This window comes from Triturus cristatus, chromosome 6 (genome assembly GCF_964204655.1).
Source record: "Triturus cristatus chromosome 6, aTriCri1.1, whole genome shotgun sequence".
NCBI classification, from domain to species: domain Eukaryota; kingdom Metazoa; phylum Chordata; class Amphibia; order Caudata; family Salamandridae; genus Triturus; species Triturus cristatus.
In genome coordinates this window covers 1,760,528,006-1,760,547,987 of record NC_140589.1, presented here as the reverse complement: position 1 = coordinate 1,760,547,987, position 19,982 = coordinate 1,760,528,006, and the positions used below count along the sequence as shown (strand labels likewise).

At 43.8% G+C, this 19,982-nt stretch overlaps 1 protein-coding gene across 1 annotated transcript in view; it reads right to left on the bottom strand.

The window, feature by feature from the left end:
* The window catches only part of LOC146821939 (xanthine dehydrogenase/oxidase-like), a 645,326-nt gene that overhangs the window by 31,226 nt on the left and 594,118 nt on the right, over positions 1–19,982 (bottom strand). Inside the window, exon 32 of the mRNA XM_085613025.1 lies at positions 16,067–16,181. Coding sequence (XP_085469151.1) covers positions 16,067–16,181 — 115 coding nt within the window. The remainder of the gene's footprint in view (positions 1–16,066; positions 16,182–19,982) is intronic.

Sequence of the window (19,982 nt, the reverse complement as noted above, 5' to 3'; positions counted from 1 at the left end):
TGCTGGTTATGAGCGCGTGGGTGACGGTCCTTCTGCAGTCGGGGGGATCCATTTGAAGGTCTTACGGAGGATGCGCAGGCAGTTGAAACTAGTGGAAGCGACGGCGTTAATCTGGCAGTTCATGGAGAGGGAAGAGTCGAGGATGATGCAGAGGTTTTGTGTGTGGTCCGCAGGGCTGGTGGATTCCCGAGGGCGGGGGGCCACCAGGTGTTGTCCCAGACGGAGGTGCAGGGTCTGAGGATGAGGACCTCGGTCTTCTCTGAGTTGAGCTTCAGGCAGCTGTCCTTGATCCAGGCTGCCAAGTTCGTCATTCCTTCCTGGAAGCAGAGTTTGGTGTCTTTGGGATTCTTTGTGAGTGAGAGGATGAGCTGGGTGTCGTTGGTGTAGGATACAATGCTGAGCCCATGCTGTCTGACTATGGCGGCGAGGGGAGCCATGTAGATGTTGAAGAATGTGGGGCTCAGCGATGATCCTGGAGGTACTCCGCCGTTGATATCGGTAGGTTCGGAGAGGAAGGCAGGGAGTCTGATCCTCTGGGTTCTGCTGGAGGTTCCTTGTATCCCCGCGTCGTGAAGTTTGGCTGTGAGCGTTCAATGTGAAACTGTGTCGAAGGCTGCGAAGAGGTCTAGGAGGATGAAGTCCACAGTGTGTCCTTGGTCGAGTAGCATGCGGATGTTGTCAGTGGCGGCAAGCCGGTCGGTCTCGGTGCTGTGATTGCTGCAGAATCCAGACTGGGAGACGTCTAGGATGGAGTTCTCTTCGATGAAGGTGGTCAGCTGGGTGTTTACGAGTCTCTCGGTGACTTTGGCCGTGAAAGGGAGGAGAGAGATGGGCCAGTAGTTTTTCAGGTCCGTTGGGTTGGCCGTTGGTTTCTTGAGGAGGGATTTAACCTCCGCCCGCTTCCCAGTCGTCTGGGAAACTGCCGGATCTGAAGGAGGAGTTGATGGTTCGTCCTAGTTCGGGTGCGATGGCGGCGGCATCCCTGTGGAAAATGTGTGGTGGGCAGGGGTCGGTTGGGGCTCCTGAGTGGGTTTTCTTCATGGTCACGGTGATGTGTTCGACGGTGGTGGGATTCCAGGTCATGATGCTTGGCTTATCGCGGAGGTGGGGGGGGGGGGGGTAGTGTCCGGAGTCTGTTCGCTGAAGTTGTCGTGGTGGGTTTTGCGAACTGCTGTATGACGTCGAACAGTTCCTTGGCGTTGGTCGCGTTGGTCTGGACTTTGTCTGTTATGTAGGTCCGTTTGGTATCTCTTATGCGCTGATGGTATTCCTTCAGGGCGCTCCTGTGGTTGTTCCATGCTTCCGTGGTTTTCTGGATTCGCCAGGTTTTCTCAAGGCGTCTGCAGGAGCGTCTGGCTTCTTGTAGTTCTGCAATGAACCAGGCGGCCTTCGGAGGGCGTTGTTTGGGGGGTTGCGGAGGGGTGCGAGCTTGTCGGCGCAGTGGGAGATCCAGCCGTGAAATTCTGTGGCTGCGGAGTTGGTGTCGGTCGTGACGCTGGGGGGGGGTTTGGAGGAGGGTGGTGTTGAGGTGTTTGTAGTGGTTTGTTTTAATTTAGAATTCTTGAGCCCTTAATGTTCTGGACTCAAGAATTCTAAATAGAATGTTTAAGTTTAAACACTTGTACTGGTTGGTCTGGAGGAGCGGAGGAAAGTGGCTGAATGAACATTAAAACTTATTTGTTAATCTGCATCGCTCCCCGACGTGATTACTACAGATTGATTTGGCGACGAGCTGGAGAATTGAATGCTGCAGAACCCACAAGAAGCGAAACGAAACCAAGAAACGTAAAGAAAAGGAATTTAAAAAGCCTTGTCGAAGAAAAAAAAAAGGCAGCAGCGAAATTACCTTAAAGAGTGTCACCGCTGAATCTATCGACGACATTGCTGAAGGAAAGCGGGGGTGCCGTCTGGTCTCGTCACGTTGTGAATGAAAGTCGGCGTTTTAGCTATCGGCCCACGTAGCACGCCATCTTGGGAGAACATTCCCCGTAAAAAGAAGCGTGCCGAACGTCATTGCCATAGAAACGGAAGGAACACAGTGTAAGAATTTGCCGACGCATCCTGTGGCGGAAGGCGGACACAAAAGAAACGAAGGGCAGCGTAATGTGGTCGTAGCGGACTCATTCGGTTTCCGTGCTTAAAGACTAACTCTACACAAGTATCACTGTGCGGTGACAGATTGGATTTGAATGAAAAAAGGGTATTTTTCATGTTTGCGCAAGGACCGGTGACACGCGCGGCAGAATTATTTTCTCCTTTGCGTGTGAAGCAACGGTGACACGCACACCAGGAAGAATTTGTACATTTCAGATTTAAAAAAAAAACGAGGGTTGTGTGGAATGTGTATCGCATCAGACCCATTAGGTTGTTAATACTCAAACTGAGGAGACTGAAAGTGGGTTGTAGGGTACTATAATTCCTAAAAGTGAATGTATTATATTGTTTTATTAGGAAAATATATATATATACATGAATAATTTACGGTACAACAGCATAATAATAAGGATGGCACAGAATAGGGTTTAGTTTGAATAAGAATATAATTTATATCACATTTTCTTTGGGTCACATTCACTTACCCTCAAGCATAAGGAAAATGCAATCTGTTTCTCCTCCACCACCTTTCCTGGAGACACCTGGGGATCCACCCATTTCATGGAAAAAATGGTATGATGCATTTCTGACATATATCGGTGCCATTGGTGGTTCACGTTATAGAGCAGAAAGAAAGAAGTGCCTCCTTTTAAATGTATTGGGGTTTGAAGGGAGAGAGATTTTTAAACATTTGCCTCCTTTAATACTTGTGGGTGGTGAAGAAGGAGACATTGATGAGTTCCAAGAAACTGTGAAAAAGTTAGAGTTGCGTTTTGATATCCAACCGAGTTTAGTAGTTGAGAGACATAAGTTTTTAAAAAGAGAACAGAAAGTAGGTGAAAAAGTAGAAGATTTTATTTCCGCTTTACGTATTCTTAGTGCTGAGTGTCAATATGAAGGTTTCAGAGACCAAATGATAAGAGATCAGTATATTTGTAAATGCAACAACAAAAGTATACAGCAAAAGTTATTGTCGCTTGGAAATCCAACGTTAGAGGAAACGATAAGGATTGCAAAAAGCATAGAACTTTCAAAGTTGTCAGTCAAGGAACTTGAGGGAAAAGCTCCAACTTCTAATGAAAAGGAAGAAGAATGTATTAATGCAGTAAGAGGAAAGGAGAACAAGAATGTTAACTTTTATCGTGGTGAAAATAAGTTTTTCAAGCAAACAAATATTTGTTTTAAATGTGGAAACTCTCCGCTTTTTAGGTCTGGACGTGCTTGCCCTGCTAGAAGTGTGACTTGTAGGGCATGTGGTAAATTAGGTCATTTTGCTAAAGTCTGCCAAAATGTCAGGAGGAGTTATTCTACCACACAGGATGGAAGGATGAACAGTGGTGTTACATCTTCTTCTGCAAATTCCTCTATTGCAAATATTTCGTTGTGTGAGCCTAAAATGTGATGAGCTAAAGAAAATTCAGGATGATCTGAGAGACATGGTGGTTGTGGTGACGGATGTGAGTCAAGTTTGCAGTGTACAAGATGAGTGTGTGGATCCTTATGTGGATATGGAGATTGGCGGTAAAAACGTGTGTCTTTTGGTTGATTCTGGAGCAAGGATAACGATGGTACCTCAAGAAAAGTTTAAAGAAGTATGGGGTGTGCGTTCACGATTTCCTCCAGATAGATCGCCTGTCTCCTATGAAGGGAGAACCATTGAATTAGCAGGTTATTTTGAAGATTATTTGGTTTTTAGAGGAAGGAGAATTTTTGGGAAGATTTACGTAGCAATCAAAGGATTGAATATTCTCAGATGGTTTCATCAGGGTTTGTTCAAAATGGTATTGAGACCAGGTACTGTAGATCAAGTTTCCATTCTTCGTGTTGATGATTTTGTTGACTCCATATCTGAGCATTTTCCTGATGTTTTCGGTAATGAGCTTGGATGTGTCAAGGGGTTTATGCATACTATCAAGGTGAAAGACGGTGCCATTCCGGTCAAGCATCGGCTTAGGAATGTACTGTTTAGTGTCAGAAGTCAACTTGAACAGGAGCTTTCTGGTCTTTGTAAGAAAGGGATTATAGAACCGGTTGAATCTTCTATCTGGCTTTCTCCGTTAGTCGTCGCAAAGAAGAAAAATGGCGAGATTCGCGTTTGCATTGACTTACGCAGTATGAACAGGAATATCTGGATAGACTCTCATCCTCTTCCTAATATCCCAGAAATGTTGTTTTTGATCAATGGGTCGAAATGGTTCAGTAAATTAGACCTAGCGTCAGCGTATCATCAGGTTGTTCTGGATCCGGCCTCAAGGCATTTGACTGCTTTTGTTTCACCTATAGGAACTTTTCAATACTGTAGGATGCCGTTCGGGTTAGCTTCTGCCGCGGCCATGTTTCAAAGGATCATGTCTAATTTACTTAAAGGGATCAAAGGGGCGATTGTGTTTCAGGATGATGTGTTGATTCATGGTGACACATGTGAGTCACATGACGAGACCATGTATTGTGTTTTGGAAGCCTTGCGCGGAGGAGGTGTTGTGTTGAAGAAAGAAAAGTGTGTTTTCAGGGTAAAGAAGATTGAATATTTAGGACATGTTCTGTCAGAACAAGGGGTTGAACCAAGACCAGGGTTGGTCAAAGCGATAGTAGATTCTTCTCCTCCTGAGGAAAAAGCGGGACTTAAATTATTCATTGGTTTATGTGAGTTTTATTCGCGTTTTGTTCCTGGCTATGCGACAAAGTGCCAACCGTTGTCTAACATGCTTAAAAAGAATGTACCTTTTAAATGGGACGCTGAATGTAAAGACATTTTTAAATGGGTCAAAAATGAACTTAGTAGTCCAAGAGTGCTCAAACCTTTCATCCCAGATGTACCTTGCATTGTCACGGTTGATGCTAGTGGTTTGGGTTTGGGGGCTGTTCTCACACAAATGGTAAATGGAGTTGAACATACCATTGGGTTTGCATCAAGAGTCTTGCGTGGGTCTGAACTGAATTTTTCGGTAATTGAAAAAGAGTTACTTGCATGTTGGTGGGCTATTCAGAAGTTTAATCCATACATTTGGGGCAGACATTTTAAACTAAAAACTGATCACAGTCCTCTTGTTTCAATTTTGTCTGGGGATAAAATTAAAGAACATACGCCCAGGATAGCACGTTTATCTACTAAATTGTTGCAATATAATTTTGAAGTAAGTCATATTCAAGGTTCTGGGAATGTTTGTGCGGATTACTTTTCTAGGCATCCTATTGAATCAAAGGCGGATATGGAGGAGGAAGATGAAGAGGAATGTTTTGTAGCCTCTGTAGGTTTGGATGAAATGTGCGCTGTGAGTGAAGTTGAATGGAGACATTCACTGTCTAAGGACACACTATTGAGTGATGTCATTAGGCATATAAAGGAAGGTTGGCCTAGGGAGAAAAATGTAAAATTGCCTCTTCAAACTTTCATTAAAGTTGCGCACGAGCTTTCAATAGAGGATGGCTTGCTTGTGCACGGAGATAGATTGGTTCCTCCTGGGATGTTAAGAGCGAGGTTAATGCAGGGAGCACATGAAGGCTATTTAGGTAGAACCCTCACGAAGAGGAGACTTCGTGAACATTTTTGGTGGCCACAGATGGACAATGATGTGGATTTGTTTGTAGGGGATTGCGTGATTTGTTCAGGTTCGGACAAGAGTTTAAAAGTCCATACCCCTCCGTTGCAGCCTATTGTCTTACCAAACAAACCTTGGGAAAAGATAGGAAAAGATTTGGTTGGACCATTTAATGTGCTTCCTAGTAACTCGAAATTTGCTATTGTTGCAATTGATTAGTATTCTAAATGACCAGAGGTACGTTTTATTGATGAATCTAATTCTAAGAATGTCATTGATTTTTTAAAGGATATTTTCCTTCGTGAAGGGTTTCCATCCACAATTGTTAGCGATAATGGTGTACAATTCACCAGTCAAGAGTTTGAGTCCTTTTTACAACAGGGTGGTATTGTACATGCTAGGAGTGCGCTTTATCACCCTCAAACCAATGGGTTGGTGGAGCGGATGAATAGAGTTCTCAACAATTGCGTTCAGTGGGCTTTGGCAGGAGGATGCAATGTACAGAATGCTGTGAGATCAATGTTGTGGTTTTATCGCACAACTCCGCATTCATCTACTAAGGTTTCTCCTTATGAACTTTTAAGAGGAAGGAAGCCTTGTTCTAAAGTATGTCCAGGTTGGATGTCTAAATGGGTTAACTTAGATTCTGTGAGTGATGTGGATGGTGTTGTTAGGGAAAATGTTCTCAAAGCCCAGTTGCGTCAGAAGACATATTTTGATTCAAGGAAAAGATCTGTTGAACAACCTTTGTCTGTTGGAGATGTTGTTCGTATAAAGATTCCCATTCATTCTAAGAAAGGGAGTTCTAAATTTTCCGAGCCTTTCACTGTTGATAAAGTTTTCAAGAATGCAGTGAGTGTGAATGCAAAGAACTGGTGGAATGTTTCAAGAGTAGTGAAAATCAATCCACGTGTTGAGAAAAACTTGTGTGATAAAGACGGGGTAGTTCTGCCTTTGCCTGATGTGCAAAGTTTACGCAGGAGTTCTAGACAACGTGTCCTTCCTGCTAGGTTTCGTTAATGTGTTTATTGTATTTTCTTGTTTTAATGTAATATTTATTTGTTCAGTTTCTTAATTTCTTTTTCTTTGTTTTTGAAAGGGAAAGGATAATGTAGTGGTTTGTTTTAATTTAGAATTCTTGAGCCCTTAATGTTCTGGACTCAAGAATTCTAAATAGAATGTTTAAGTTTAAACACTTGTACTGGTTGGTCTGGAGGAGCGGAGGAAAGCATCTGCTGCGCAGCATTCAATGAACATTAAAACTTATTTGTTAATCTGCATCGCTCCCCGACGTGATTACTACAGTGTTCCTCTGTGACCTTACTCCAGTTCCGTCGTGGAGGGTGCGGGGTGGGCTTGGGTGCGGTGGTGGTGTTGAAGGTGAAATGGACTCAGTGGTGGTCCGTCCAGAGGGGGTGGGTGGTGTGACTGAAGCAGATGTTTGTCCCTCCCATGAAGATGGGGTCAAGGGTGTGTCCAGCTCTGTGGGTGGGCGTGTTGACCAGCTGCTTCAGTCCGAGGTTGGGGAGGTTGTCGAGGAGAGTGGTGGTGTCGGGTTCATTGCAGTTGTCGAGTTGGAAGTTCAGGTGCCTGAGTAGAATGCAGTCCGTGGAGGTGATAGCGTGGGGGGCGGCGAGCTTGGCGATGGTAGTAGCGGGCTGGGTGCGAGGTCCTGGTGGTCTGAAGATGAGGGTGCCACGTAGCGTAGCCCTGGGGCTAGTCTGGATCTGGAAGTGGAGGTGCTTGGTGTCGGAGACGGGGTCACTCGTGCTGGATGTGGAGAGTCGGAGGGGGTCTTGCGTACGATGCCGAGTCCTCCTCCTGGGCGGTGGGGGCTTCCACAATGAGCCTGACCGAAGGGGCCACCCATGCTGACACCCTCACAGATTTTATTAGGTATGGCAACAAATCACACCTTCTCCACTATCCCCCGTGGTTGACAACCCTGGCTTCCTAGGCATTCATGACCTTTCCTTCAAGAGGTTGGGATGCCAACAACCGCAGCACTCTATATAAGCTGTATTCGGGTTCTGAATTAAGGCTCCAGGGAGAGATCCAAGAGGAATATTATTTGGGATGGGGGGATGACTTTATGCATTGGGCCTGCTCTCGAAAGTTCAAAGAAAACAGCCAATCAAAAGATGACTCCTCTAGAGAATTCTTTTTAAGCCTAGGTTACGTCTTAAGGGGCAGCAGTTTCTGGTCTAGCGCGCCAGGCTACGCCACCTTTACTTTCACCCCCATGGGAAGTTCATTGTAAAAAAGCAATGAGTTAACCCCACAGACAGTGTTTCTTTTAAAAAGACATGTATCAGCACGCTGGATCTATCTTGCTGGCTGGGGAGCTGCTGCACACTTTCACTCTCCCCGGTCCTGCTTCTTGTTGTTGCTCCAGTGCCTGAATGATGATGCATTGCCCACACCTGCAAGTCTAGAGCATTTGCCGGGCTGACAATCTCAATGCTCTGAGGCCTGTGAGGTCATCAGCTCACAAAGAAGGCCTTGTGGACAAGTCCCACGCTCTGATGACATGGGGGTAAAGTTAGCCCCAGGTGTTTCAGTGTGAAGCCCTGTAGCGCTGCGGCTTCACGTCAATCAGGGAGTGGACAGCATTGTCACCCTACCCTTTCCCAACTAGTCACAGGGTGGGGTGATAATGCTCTCATCAGGAGGGAAGCCAAAAAATCGAGTCTGTGTAGTTTGTCATCAGGACTTTTGAAGACACACTGCGCAGACTTGAGGGGTCTGCTTCCTGCGCTGCTGTTAAAGCAGAACCGCATTTCAGATTCGGTGGAGCGCAGGTGCGAATTGCAGGTGGCCTGTATCTGCCTCAGTCAAGGAGCTGCCTAGCTTCCCTTCCAGACGTTGCCCAGGAAGCCTGAACCCTGTGGTTGTACCGCTAAGTAAGTAAAAAGAAAATTCAAGCAGCCCGGGAAGCAAGTAAGCAACTCGCTCGTGCCCAGCCTATTTGGTTGGCAAATTTTGCAAACTTGCTTTACTAAAGGGAAATGGAAGCAAATCAAAATTCACGGTCTACACGTTTTACAAAAAGAGTGCCTTTTCATATTCCCTTTTTTCGACTGTTTAATGATGTGAGCCAACTGCCCTTCAGTAACTCAAGGTAGACAGCGTTGTGGGACACAACTTGTGTCCCCACTATTCCCATTTTAGATGTTCGGGGCAAATTCACAAAAACATGTAAGAGTATTATAAGAGTGCTACAGGAGTACTAGTTTATGTACTCCACCATGCCTTTGTGGATAGGTTTAATCTATGTTAAAACACTGGGTTGCGGATTTGAGCAATGTTGGGTCCTTTCAGTCAATGCATCATTTTATAATTTTTTTAAAAAAAGATTCGCGACCGACCTCCAAAACAATGCTGTGCTACCCTAAAGTGCCTCCTGGCTATGCTCAGCTCACCACTCTCAAACGTCACTAGCTGCTGTTTGTCTAAAGGGAATTATCTGGCTCCAAAGGGCAATAATAAACTTAGGCCCCAAGTCCAAACATAGCTACATTTCCCAGTAGGAGAGGGACTAGGAAGGTGAGATAAGAGATGAGGCCTGAAAGAGGATATGACAGAGACCACAAATTCCTCCATTGGCACCTCATAGGAAGAAAATACATGCACATTTCTTACCCGATGGTTCCTGGCTCCATGCAAATGCTGGAAGCCCCAATATGTGGTAGCAAAATTGTGGCTGAACAAGGCATATTCCTACACATGTGGTGGTCTTACTCTTTTATTCAGACATATTGGAAAAAGATCATTGCACAAATTAGAGCGATCCAGAGGGTGTCACACCCTCTTCAACCCTTTGTGAGTCTCTTGGAAGATGCAAACTATTTATACAATTTTGCTTTAAAACTCTACCCATCAAACTGTTCTGCAAAAAGTGGTGTAGTAAGATACCCTCTGATGATCAGTGTCCAGTGTGCAAGGCTAACTCCGAATCAATAGTCCACTTGTTATTTTTTTCACCCCCATTATAGAAGCTTCAGGGGCAAGTGGATTGTTCTATTGTGTAAACTAATTGGACCTGGCCATTACCTAGAGGTTTTTAGAATTCTAGCCACTGACACCCGCAGGGTGGTAGTCTTTAGTCTGGCCAGATTCTGGCACGCACTATGGATCAAACGTTTTCAATGTATTATATGAGCTGTCTTTTTTAAGTTTTAAAAACTGTACATACCAAATTCGGGCTCACTTCAGGTACAATGACTTTTAATTCTTTGTTGTTTTAACTATTGTCTCGTTTTGCACCTCATAAAATGATTTTTATTGCTTGTACTATTTTATATTCGTATTGCACTTTGCACTTTGTAAGATCTTTGTGATCGAAAATAGAGTTATTTGATGATGATTCTCTTGGAAGAGAAAGCAAAAGACACACAATTGATGGACGGAATGCAGAACAAATCAAAACATAGGATGCTGGTTTCCAATCCAGGGAGGACCTGGCCTGGCAGTTCGGCTGGACTGTTCCCATTGGGCACAGTGTCAAGACTGATTTGCATATGGCTGGGTCCAAACTGGAATGGCATGGTGAGCAAAAAAACGATGGATTTAGGCCCAGATCTCTGTACTGGGGTGAATGTATGACATTGTTCTGCATTCTGTCCATCAATAGTTCTTCTTGCATTTGTCACCCCGAGTGGGACGGGTATGCTCAGACCTGAGTCCCGTGCTCTCCATGCCACTGGAATCAAGCTATCCTGGCTGAAGAGGGGTGAAACCCCGAAACCGGTCCTAGGATGCTGGTTTCCAATCCAGGAAAAGGCCTGGCCTGGCAGTTCGACTGGACTGTTCCCAATGGGCACAGTGTCAAGACTGATTTGCATATGGCTGGGTCCAAACTGGAATGGCATGGTGAGCAAAAATATGATGGATTTAGGCCCAGTTCTCTGTGCTGGGGTGAATGTATGACATTGTTCTGCTTTCTGTCCATCAATAGTTCTTTTTGCGATTCGCTTGGAAGAAGCAGGAGAGCACAGTAAACGTCCTTTGACCCACAGGCATGCTAATCACTCATATTCTGATGGCAGACAGGTTTGCATTGCTCCAAATCTGGAAACAGCCCACCACTCCACCGCTCCATTTTGGTGGGGAAAGGGAAAGGAACATACAACATTTTTGCGCTTCACAAACAGAAAAATTACAGCAGTGGTCCATAATGGGATGGACAATTTTGAAACTGTTAGGCTTCACTTTAGGACTTTCATGAAATGCAATGGGGGGAGTGTCTAACCCCAGCATGGTTCTAGAATTGGTGCAGAAAGCTGGACTCCATATGATGAATTGTTGAATCTTCTAATGTTGAAAGGTTTACAACCTGTCTGAGATGACAGAACTATGTTTATGTAAGTGTGTACTTCCGTGGTGCTGTTATTGTTAAAAAAATCAGTCAGTGGTTAAAAAAATTAATTCCATAGGACCAGTTTGTCTGAAAAGAATTTTGTGTACAGCGGGTGCACCGAGAAGGCTTGTAAGTCGCTCACACACTGTGTCAATATTATAGCAACAAGGAAGGCTGCCCTTAATGCGAGGAGTTGTAGGGGACAGCTATATAGTAGCTCAAAGACAGTACACGAGGAATGTGAGGGCTAGATTCAACTCCCATTAGGCATGAGGTTTAGGTGGGAAGAGATGCTGTAAAGCTTTTAAGCAATGCATCACATTAGGTAATTTATATAAAGAAGGTGATCTGACAACCACAAAAAGCTGAAACATCTGACAAATAGCCTTTAACTGTGCCCAGTGAAAGTCCTTGCCACACACTTCGATGACAGTGCAAACATGACTACAGGCCCGCCACCATTAACCAGGCTGTGCATGTTGAGACTGCAAATTCTACCTGTCAGAATAAACACTTTGACAGGCCTAAAACTCTCCTTTTAAATATCTATAAGTCACCACTAAACAGTGGTGGCTTCTAGGGGACGGTTTCAGTGGAAGTTGGGGTTGGGGGTTAGGAAATTAAACAAGAGAAAACTTTACCTGCTGGTCGCCAGCCGCCACCTATCCTCACAGAAAATAGGAACAGGAGGCACCCAGGCTTCCAGATTCCCCAAACTAGTCCCAACACTGCTCATAGCAGAGTCGTGATTGGTATGAGTGCCGTGGTTCGCCGCTCATAGAGGGAGTGGGAGCCTGGGCATGTTCTCCACTCAGGCTGTAATACAGCCTGGATGGAGAGCATGGAAAGTACGCCTGACTGTTTGGCCGGCCGGCCAAACAGTTATGCACACTTTAGGTGTAGCATCAGCCACTCCTCCTCCCTGTGATGCGGGGAGCCCAGTCCTGCTCTGCCCTAACTTGGAGGCAACTGGAATACTGAAAATAAAATGATAAAAACATCAGTTATTATCATTTTATTTTTTCCATTGCACTACTTTACAGCAGTGGGGCGACACTCCAACGCCTTAGTGGGGGAGCCGCCACTGCCACTAAGTAAGCCTTGTTGCCCACTGAGGTAGGGTACATAGTATTTAAAAGAACATGTAAAGGTTAATGTTAAACAAATCCTTACAGTGAGTGCCACCCTAAAGCAATTTTACTGCAGCAGAGTTGGCTGCTCCATAGGAAAGCATTGGGATACAATATTAAGTTTAACAGATTTTATCTCTGCCTAGGAAACTGTTACAAATGTAACTGTTGGACTATTTTGAAATATTTATTACAAACCCAATTCACTGGTGAAGTTGGATTTGTAATAAATATTTTGGAAAGATTAGTTTTAAAAAGTCACATTTGCCCTGCCTGAAGCTCCTGGATGCTAAATCAGAATGTTGCTCACTCCCTATTGCAAGCCAGTAATTAGCATTTCAATGGACATGAATGAGTTGTGACCTTGCTCCCTGGACAGAGACAAAGGGCCTTGAGTGTTGGCAGATATTGGTATTCCTTGACAGGATGGTCTGTGGACTGGGCCCAAGGACTTGATTAACTTCAAAGAGTCACAAGCAGATATAGCTAACACTGATGTGTCTAGATCCAACTCTGCAACCACATAAATAATTTCCAACTCCTTGCCCAAGCTCAATCCAGTTTTCGTCAAAGTCACAGCACAGAATCAGCACTCACTCACATAATAGATGACATTTTAAAAATGCTGGACCTGAATGAATAGGGTCTCCTTATCCTCCTTGACTTATCGTCTGCGTTTGTCAAACACAACCGCCTTCGAAAACTACTTGAATGGAGGATGAGGTTATCAGGGTCCATCCTTTACTGGTTTACTTCATTCCTCTGTACCAGAACTCAAAGAATCAAGGCCAATCAATCCCTGTCCAAGCCCACTGCAGTCACCACTGGGGTCCCACAAGGATCCGCTCTCTCACCCATTATCTTGAACTTAATCTTGGAACCTGTAGCAGATGCCTTGACATCGTCTAACACCCGTTATCACATGTATGCAGAAGACACTCAGTTGTGTCTGAAAATCTCTTCCCAAGATGACTTCATGTCCCTCGACACTATTGTACAAAATACTGAGAATGAGCTTACTTGCAACCACGTCAAATCAATCTCAAGATCGACCTATGGATGAAGCATCTAACGGCCTTCAACTGCTCTCCTCACATCACAGACTCTGCAAGATCTTTGGGAACTACTCTAGACAAATATCTGGACATGCAGAATCACATCAATGCTACCACGAAAGGAGCAAATTATCAGATGAGCATTTCAAGGAAACTAAACCCTTTCTTCCCCAGGATGACTTTAAAGCTGTGGTCTAAGCCCCCGTCTTACCCAAACTGGACTATGGAAGTGCTACACTCACCGGCTTGCCTAGATACAAGCTGGCCCCTCTAAGGCCCTCCCTTAACTCTGCTTCCAATTCGTCACCGAAACAATAATAAATAAGTACATCTCCCCGGACCAAGAATCTTTCAATCCTTATGAGGCAGCAATAAAATTAAAAATTGCATGCATGACTCATAAAGCCTTACATTTCAATACCCCTAGGTATTTGGCACAAAAACTAGAACTTTCGGGCAGATGCAGAACATCATAAAGTATCAGCTCCGTGCAGCTGCAACCACAGATTTTCCGTAAAAAAAATTCTCTGCCTCTGGAAATCTGTTTGATTCTGTCTACTGCCTCCTTAAAAAAAGAAATGAACACTCCTGATGAACACATTTTTGCCCTACTATTGCTCCTGTTGATTTCATGATCTTATCGATGACTATGACTCATTTGTTGATCATGACCACTGTATTGCAAACTTCCTATGGAGGTCAAAATTACCAACCTGTTAATGTTCTTTGTTTGCACCTTTGTCATATTTGTGACTGTTTCTCTTGTCTCCTTAATGTAGAGCGCTCTGATACCCTCACAGGTCATTTTTGCCCTATAGAAAATTTTATAAATAAATAAATGAACACCCAGACCTGCACCATTCTTTTGTCCATACAGGCAGACTAGCATCCATCACAGTGAGACTCTTGTTGGCATCACAGTGTCAGATACTATTAGAGTGTCAAGATCAGCTTAACAGGTCTGCTGGAGTTTTTCATGTGACATTAGAGGAGCTCTTCAAAGGAAGAAAACAGAATGGCAAAACTATTTGTATGTATCCATGTCTAGTTGCTGGCAGCTAAGCTTTGCCCTACCAGACTTCTGTCTCTGAGTCTGCTGGAGGTACAGGAACTGCCTAAAAGTGTGTTACCTGTGGGAAGACACTGGAACTACTATAGTACACTCCCTATACACACCCCAAACCCTTAGAGAACACACCCCAAACCCCCAGAACCCAAGTTGAGTGTGGCCGAAGACTTTTGCAATCTTTAAATTATATAAATTGTATACTTCACTGCAGAATATTACCACAGTGTGCAGCATTGTAACAATGGTGCCCAGGACAGTACCCAGGGGTGAACTGAAGCTTATGCAGCTGCACAGCAACGTTCCCTGCACAGTCAACTGTAGTTTATGCAGCTGCACAGCAACGCTCCCTGCACAGTCTTAGAGAGTGGAGGCTTGAACCTCACTCTGTGTGGGTGTGTATGGGGCAGCTGAACATGCCTGACTGCATCTCCCATGGTAAGGACAGCACTTGGTAGATGTATCGAAGGGGTTCCCTGACTGTGTCAGACATTACTACTCCCACTGTAATTCCTGATTTTGTGTCAATCAACTTGTTCCTACTTTGGAAGTGATGCAAGATCAAATGGGTGAGTGCAGTCAATGAATGTAACCATACGGACAGGCAACCAACTATCTACTTAAATCTCCCTGCTCACTCCAAGTAAAACAAAAACCAACTCCTGGATGTTCCCTTTCCACTCCTTTTTTGCAAAGCTTCTTGAGCTTGACATACAAAACCATTGCTTTCACCTTGATGATGTCGTCTATCTCTGTTATCTTCTATTTTTTGTTTCACTCCACAGAAACTGCACTTCCTTCTGTTGTATTTAACTTCTTATTCTCTTTGATCTCTTTATTCTCGAAGGCACAAGTCCTAAAATATATAGTTTGTGACAATATGTCCCTTTCACCCCACCCACAAACACTGCACAATAATGCCACTAGGAGTAATTTCACAAGAGGTAATGCCACAGCCCTATCAAATCCTTCTCTTTTGACAGACTGAGCTAAAAACAGTCATCTCCTGGGCCAACTATGTAATCTTCATACAGGCGAAGCCTTCAGCTTAAGTGGTGACTGAACAACTTGAAAACGCACAACAGCAATGAAGTGATTGCATGGTGCACACGCATTCACAATCAGCGAATGCTTAGAATACTGCACATAGACCATTGAAGAAAACTCCAGTGAAGCCCCTGAGAACTACTTCTCCCTCTGAGGGTGCCCGACTCCAAACAAGCCCAGCATATGTTTAAGGGTCCTTTCTTTTGCTTATGAAGGAACTGTTGTCCATGGGTTTCTAGGAGCCTAGCCATAGCATTATCAACAATCCAGTTTGACACCTGTAAATTCCTCTGATGACTTGTATCCAATTAGGATTATTTTTTAAAACTGTTTCTGCTTTCCTCTCCTTCTTTGAAATCTCAGTTTTCAGTGGAGTTGTGGATTGAGCAGCACCTTCTGCTTCAACTATTCAGAGCTAAATCCCAACTTGTCCCTTCTAGAGCAATTCTAGATAGGCTAAATATTCTAACAAAAAATGCAAATACCAATTTGTCTTGGTCTTATGCACTTACATTTTGAAATATACAGCGCTAACAATCCGGCAAGAAATAAACTATAAAAATTGCTTTGTATTTTTCAATTGCTAAAAGAGTACAAATGAAAAAAATCTAAACATTTTCATATAAGTAGACTGTATACATTTGAAAACAGTCATGTTGGATAATGTATAATTTTGAACATTCATAAATTGGCTACAATAAAAAAACACAGTGTCTGTGGTTCAATGTAAATGAGGTCCTCAAGCTTAAAATTCTGAAAATGTTGTCCCTCCATACCTTGTGGTCCCCCGTCAGGCAGTCAATCTCAACCTCAGAGCACGCAACTCCATAGGTAAAGTAGTTGTATGGCGTTCCTGTGTTAGTTTCAATGTTGTATCCAAATTTAGACAACCTTAACAACAGAATTGGAAAGAAAGAACACGAGTCCACCTTAATGTATCCATTTGTCAAAAGATGAAAAGCAGCTGCTATGAATGCAAGCAGAGAAATGTTTTTAGGACACAACTACACAGATTCCTGGTTATAGCAGTGTTGATTAGTAAACAATGGTGCATATGTACAAGCCCTTCCATCTGCATTAAGCAGCACACATAGAAGTGACAAAATGGCATTTCAGGATTGTTTATGTGCAGGAAGGGACACCTTCCTACACATAAACAATGTTCCCCTGCACGCACACACCCTTGCACTACGGTGCAAGGTTGCCTGCGTTGGCGCTACACTGTTAAGTGTAGCGCCAGCATAGGGGGAAATGCAAGGTTGCACCATATTCTTGTAAATATGGTGCAGCCTTGCGTTTCTGAAGTGGCGGAGTGAGGGGTTAAGCCACGATGGCTAACGCCTCATTCCGCCACTTCCTTGTATATATATCCCAATGTATCTTCTAAATAGAGCAGTGGAAGAGTTAAATATCAGGAGACACACAAGACATTTACAATAAAATAGCCCAAAATCTTTATAAGCAGTGTCTCAGCCACCAGTCATAAAGATACTAATCATAAAATACATTTGTGAACAGGAAAAAATCGGAAACTTGCATTAACGTGTACGTTTACCATTGTGAATCAGGCCCCTGATTTCTAAACACCCATGCACTTACAAGAAGTCTTGAAGTAAATGCTCTCAATGTTTTCCTTTTGGTCGTTTTGGGCCAACTATGTAATCTCTATAAAGGCGAAGCCTTCCACTTAAATGGCGACTCTCAACAATGTGAAAACGCACAACAATGGAATGATTGCATGGAGCACACACATTCAAAACCACTTGAAGAGGTTTGCAGTTGTTTGCCTGACATAAGAGTAGTTAATTAGGAGGTGGGAGGGCTGATACAATAGGTTACAGATATTCAAGTAAAACTCTTCCATACCTGGGAAATGTAAGAATGAACACAGAGTCCAACCCTTTCTTAATGGCTCCAAACCTATACTGTACTTCTTTATTGGGTATTTTTGTGTTTTTACAACTGAATATATCTGTGTTTCATTATGAAATCATCAATCCGTTGATTTACACCTTTAGTCCTGTAAGGATTTTCTTCCCTGTCATCATGAGAAAGCCTCTAAGTAGAGGCTGATTAATTGATCAGCGCTGATTTGTTTTCATCAGTGCATGTGCTAATATTACTATGTAATACTTGCACAAGTATTAGAGTTGTGTGTCTGTGTTATTGATAGAAAAGAGTGAAACAATGTTTAATTTGAGCCGGCGGTTGTCCAGTGGCACTCATTTTTGGGGACCAGCACTTATAAGGTCGAGCTAGCTAGCGCAGCTGTCTCTTCCAAACCTGTTGTAATTGTTCTGTGGGCATCAAGTCCATCCTCTTTCTTGACATTGCTTTTTATTTTTTCACGTCAGTGTCCTTCAAAAATCCCTGCTTACTAGTGGTCAGTCCTGCCTCTTTGTCCCTCCTTTCTCTCCTCTGTTCCTCTCACAGAGCAGGGACTTAGTACTGTCTCATTCCGCAATGGCTCTTTATTTCTTCTTTGGGAGACTATTTTCTTCTTGGTGTCCTGCTCTGTTACTGTTTGTCTGCGTTTAGCTTCAGGGCCCTAGCTGCTTATATTCAAATATTTTTTTTATTGCATTTTCCAAAGTAAATACAACAACAAATCAGAAAAAAGAAACAAAAAATAATATAGAGATGAGCAGCATATCATACAGATTAAGGTACATAAAATAAAGTACACAATAGCAGCATATCAATCAAGGTGTCCATAGTGGTCATAGTGGCCCCATGTAGTCTCATGGGCATCTCTGTACCCCATCGTTACAGTCTGGGCAATCAAGTATACAACACAATGACCAAAACATATTCGGCTCAGGTAATACAGAATACTGGTGTCTACAGATACAGTGGGTTGCCAGATATCTACAGGTCTAGAGGCCGGTGGTTACAACTGTGCATAAGTGTTGCTTGTGATAAAACAATACGTCATGCTATGAAGCCATGCAATGAGTGTGGGGGCAAACTGAAGGCCCACTTAAGAGCCACTCCACGCTTAGCAATCAAAAGCGCTATGGCAACAAATCGACGCTGGGATCTGGGAAGGTCATGAACGTACCCCAAAAGGGGCCAACAAGGGAGACAACACAATCTCTACCCCTACCATCTTAGATACTCCTCTGAATATCGATCTCCAATAATCCTCTATTTTAGTACAAGTCTGTGTCATATGTGCAAAGCCCGCAGTCGGAGAGCGGCATCTTGGACACATATGCGAGCGAGAGGGGTCCATACGATGCAGTTTATTAGGAGTCACATACACCTGCCACAGGAACTTAAAATGCAGCAATTTGTGTTGATGGTTCGGGGACACCCGGCGTATTTTTGCGCATCACCGACCCCACTGTACGTCTGACAGAGGATAGCCTATATTCAACTATAGCATTTTTCCTCCCACCTCCTCTTAATACCACAGTTGTGCTACTGCTGCCTTTTTTACTGCTGCGTCCTCCACAGTGACTCCGGCTAGCTGCTTGTTTTTAAAGCAGCTGGGCACCCAGGGCTTCATTTTTATTTCCAAAGCCTCATGAGTGCATTCACTTTGACAGTGGTGGCCATGCCCCTTTCTTTCTGCAGGGCTGAGCTCGCTGTATTCAACATTTGAACTCTGTAGTTTGTAATTACTTTGTGTGTTGGTAGTTTACCTTTCTAGTGCAGTTATCTGCTTATGTTTCACCCTCCGCCTCCTGCACTTTGTACCGGACGCGCGACTACCATTGAGTAGCTCCACAGGCATTACTTGACCTGTGTCCTGTGGGACTCGAGAACTGTCCCAACCAGTCTGAAAGGGGACACGCTGCAGCAATAGTGTTAGGATTGCAGTGCTAACTTCCCTATGAATCCTGCACCGAAAAGTGGCTTCCACCGGCAATGGCACCCAGCATATTATTTTTGTTGGACAATCACGCGCCATGCAGTGAATTCACTTTAACAATGCCCCCTGCATTCACTAATAATGCGCCAGTGCGCCTGATCAGATCATTTCTTTTCCCTTAGACAAAGGATAACTGCGCCATGCCGCAGTTCCTTTCTGGCCTCTCATCACAGCAGGTTGCACTTTAATTAATCTCTCCGGCTTCCCACGATACTTCCCAACCCTGGGCTCTGCATTTAAATAGGTGCGTTTACAACTATGCGGCCGGAGCTGACCCCAGCTGGGAATGAGTTCAGCCACTGCTGTTTTCAATAAAATACATCTGGCGAGCAGAGCAGGAGATGTAATCTGGTGAGTTTTAGTTACTCTCTACGTGGCATTCAATCCCCTGCAGTTTCATAGCACACGTGTGTGTCTGAGAAGGGCGTGGAAGGGAGGAATGGATCTACTCCACTGCTCACTGTACAAAATGTTTTATTGCTGTATTGGTATTCGCGTCTGCAGATTGCTCGCAGCATATTTATCTTCATGGTGCAGAAACCGACTCCATACCACCTATCTGTTTTAACATTCATATGCTACCTATTCTTATACATTTTGTGAAAAACAAATGTCCTATGAAATTTTAAAGAAAAAAATGAACTGCATCAAACTATGTCACAGTCTACATTTCCTGTCACAGTGCAATGTTGGTGCTAAAATAAATCATTTAATGCACATACAAGAAGGTATATAGCAAACACGTGATTGATTTGGCCAGCTTGAATATGTGTAGCTGAATGCTTGTTTTAATGATTGATGAAAAGTGTGAGCTC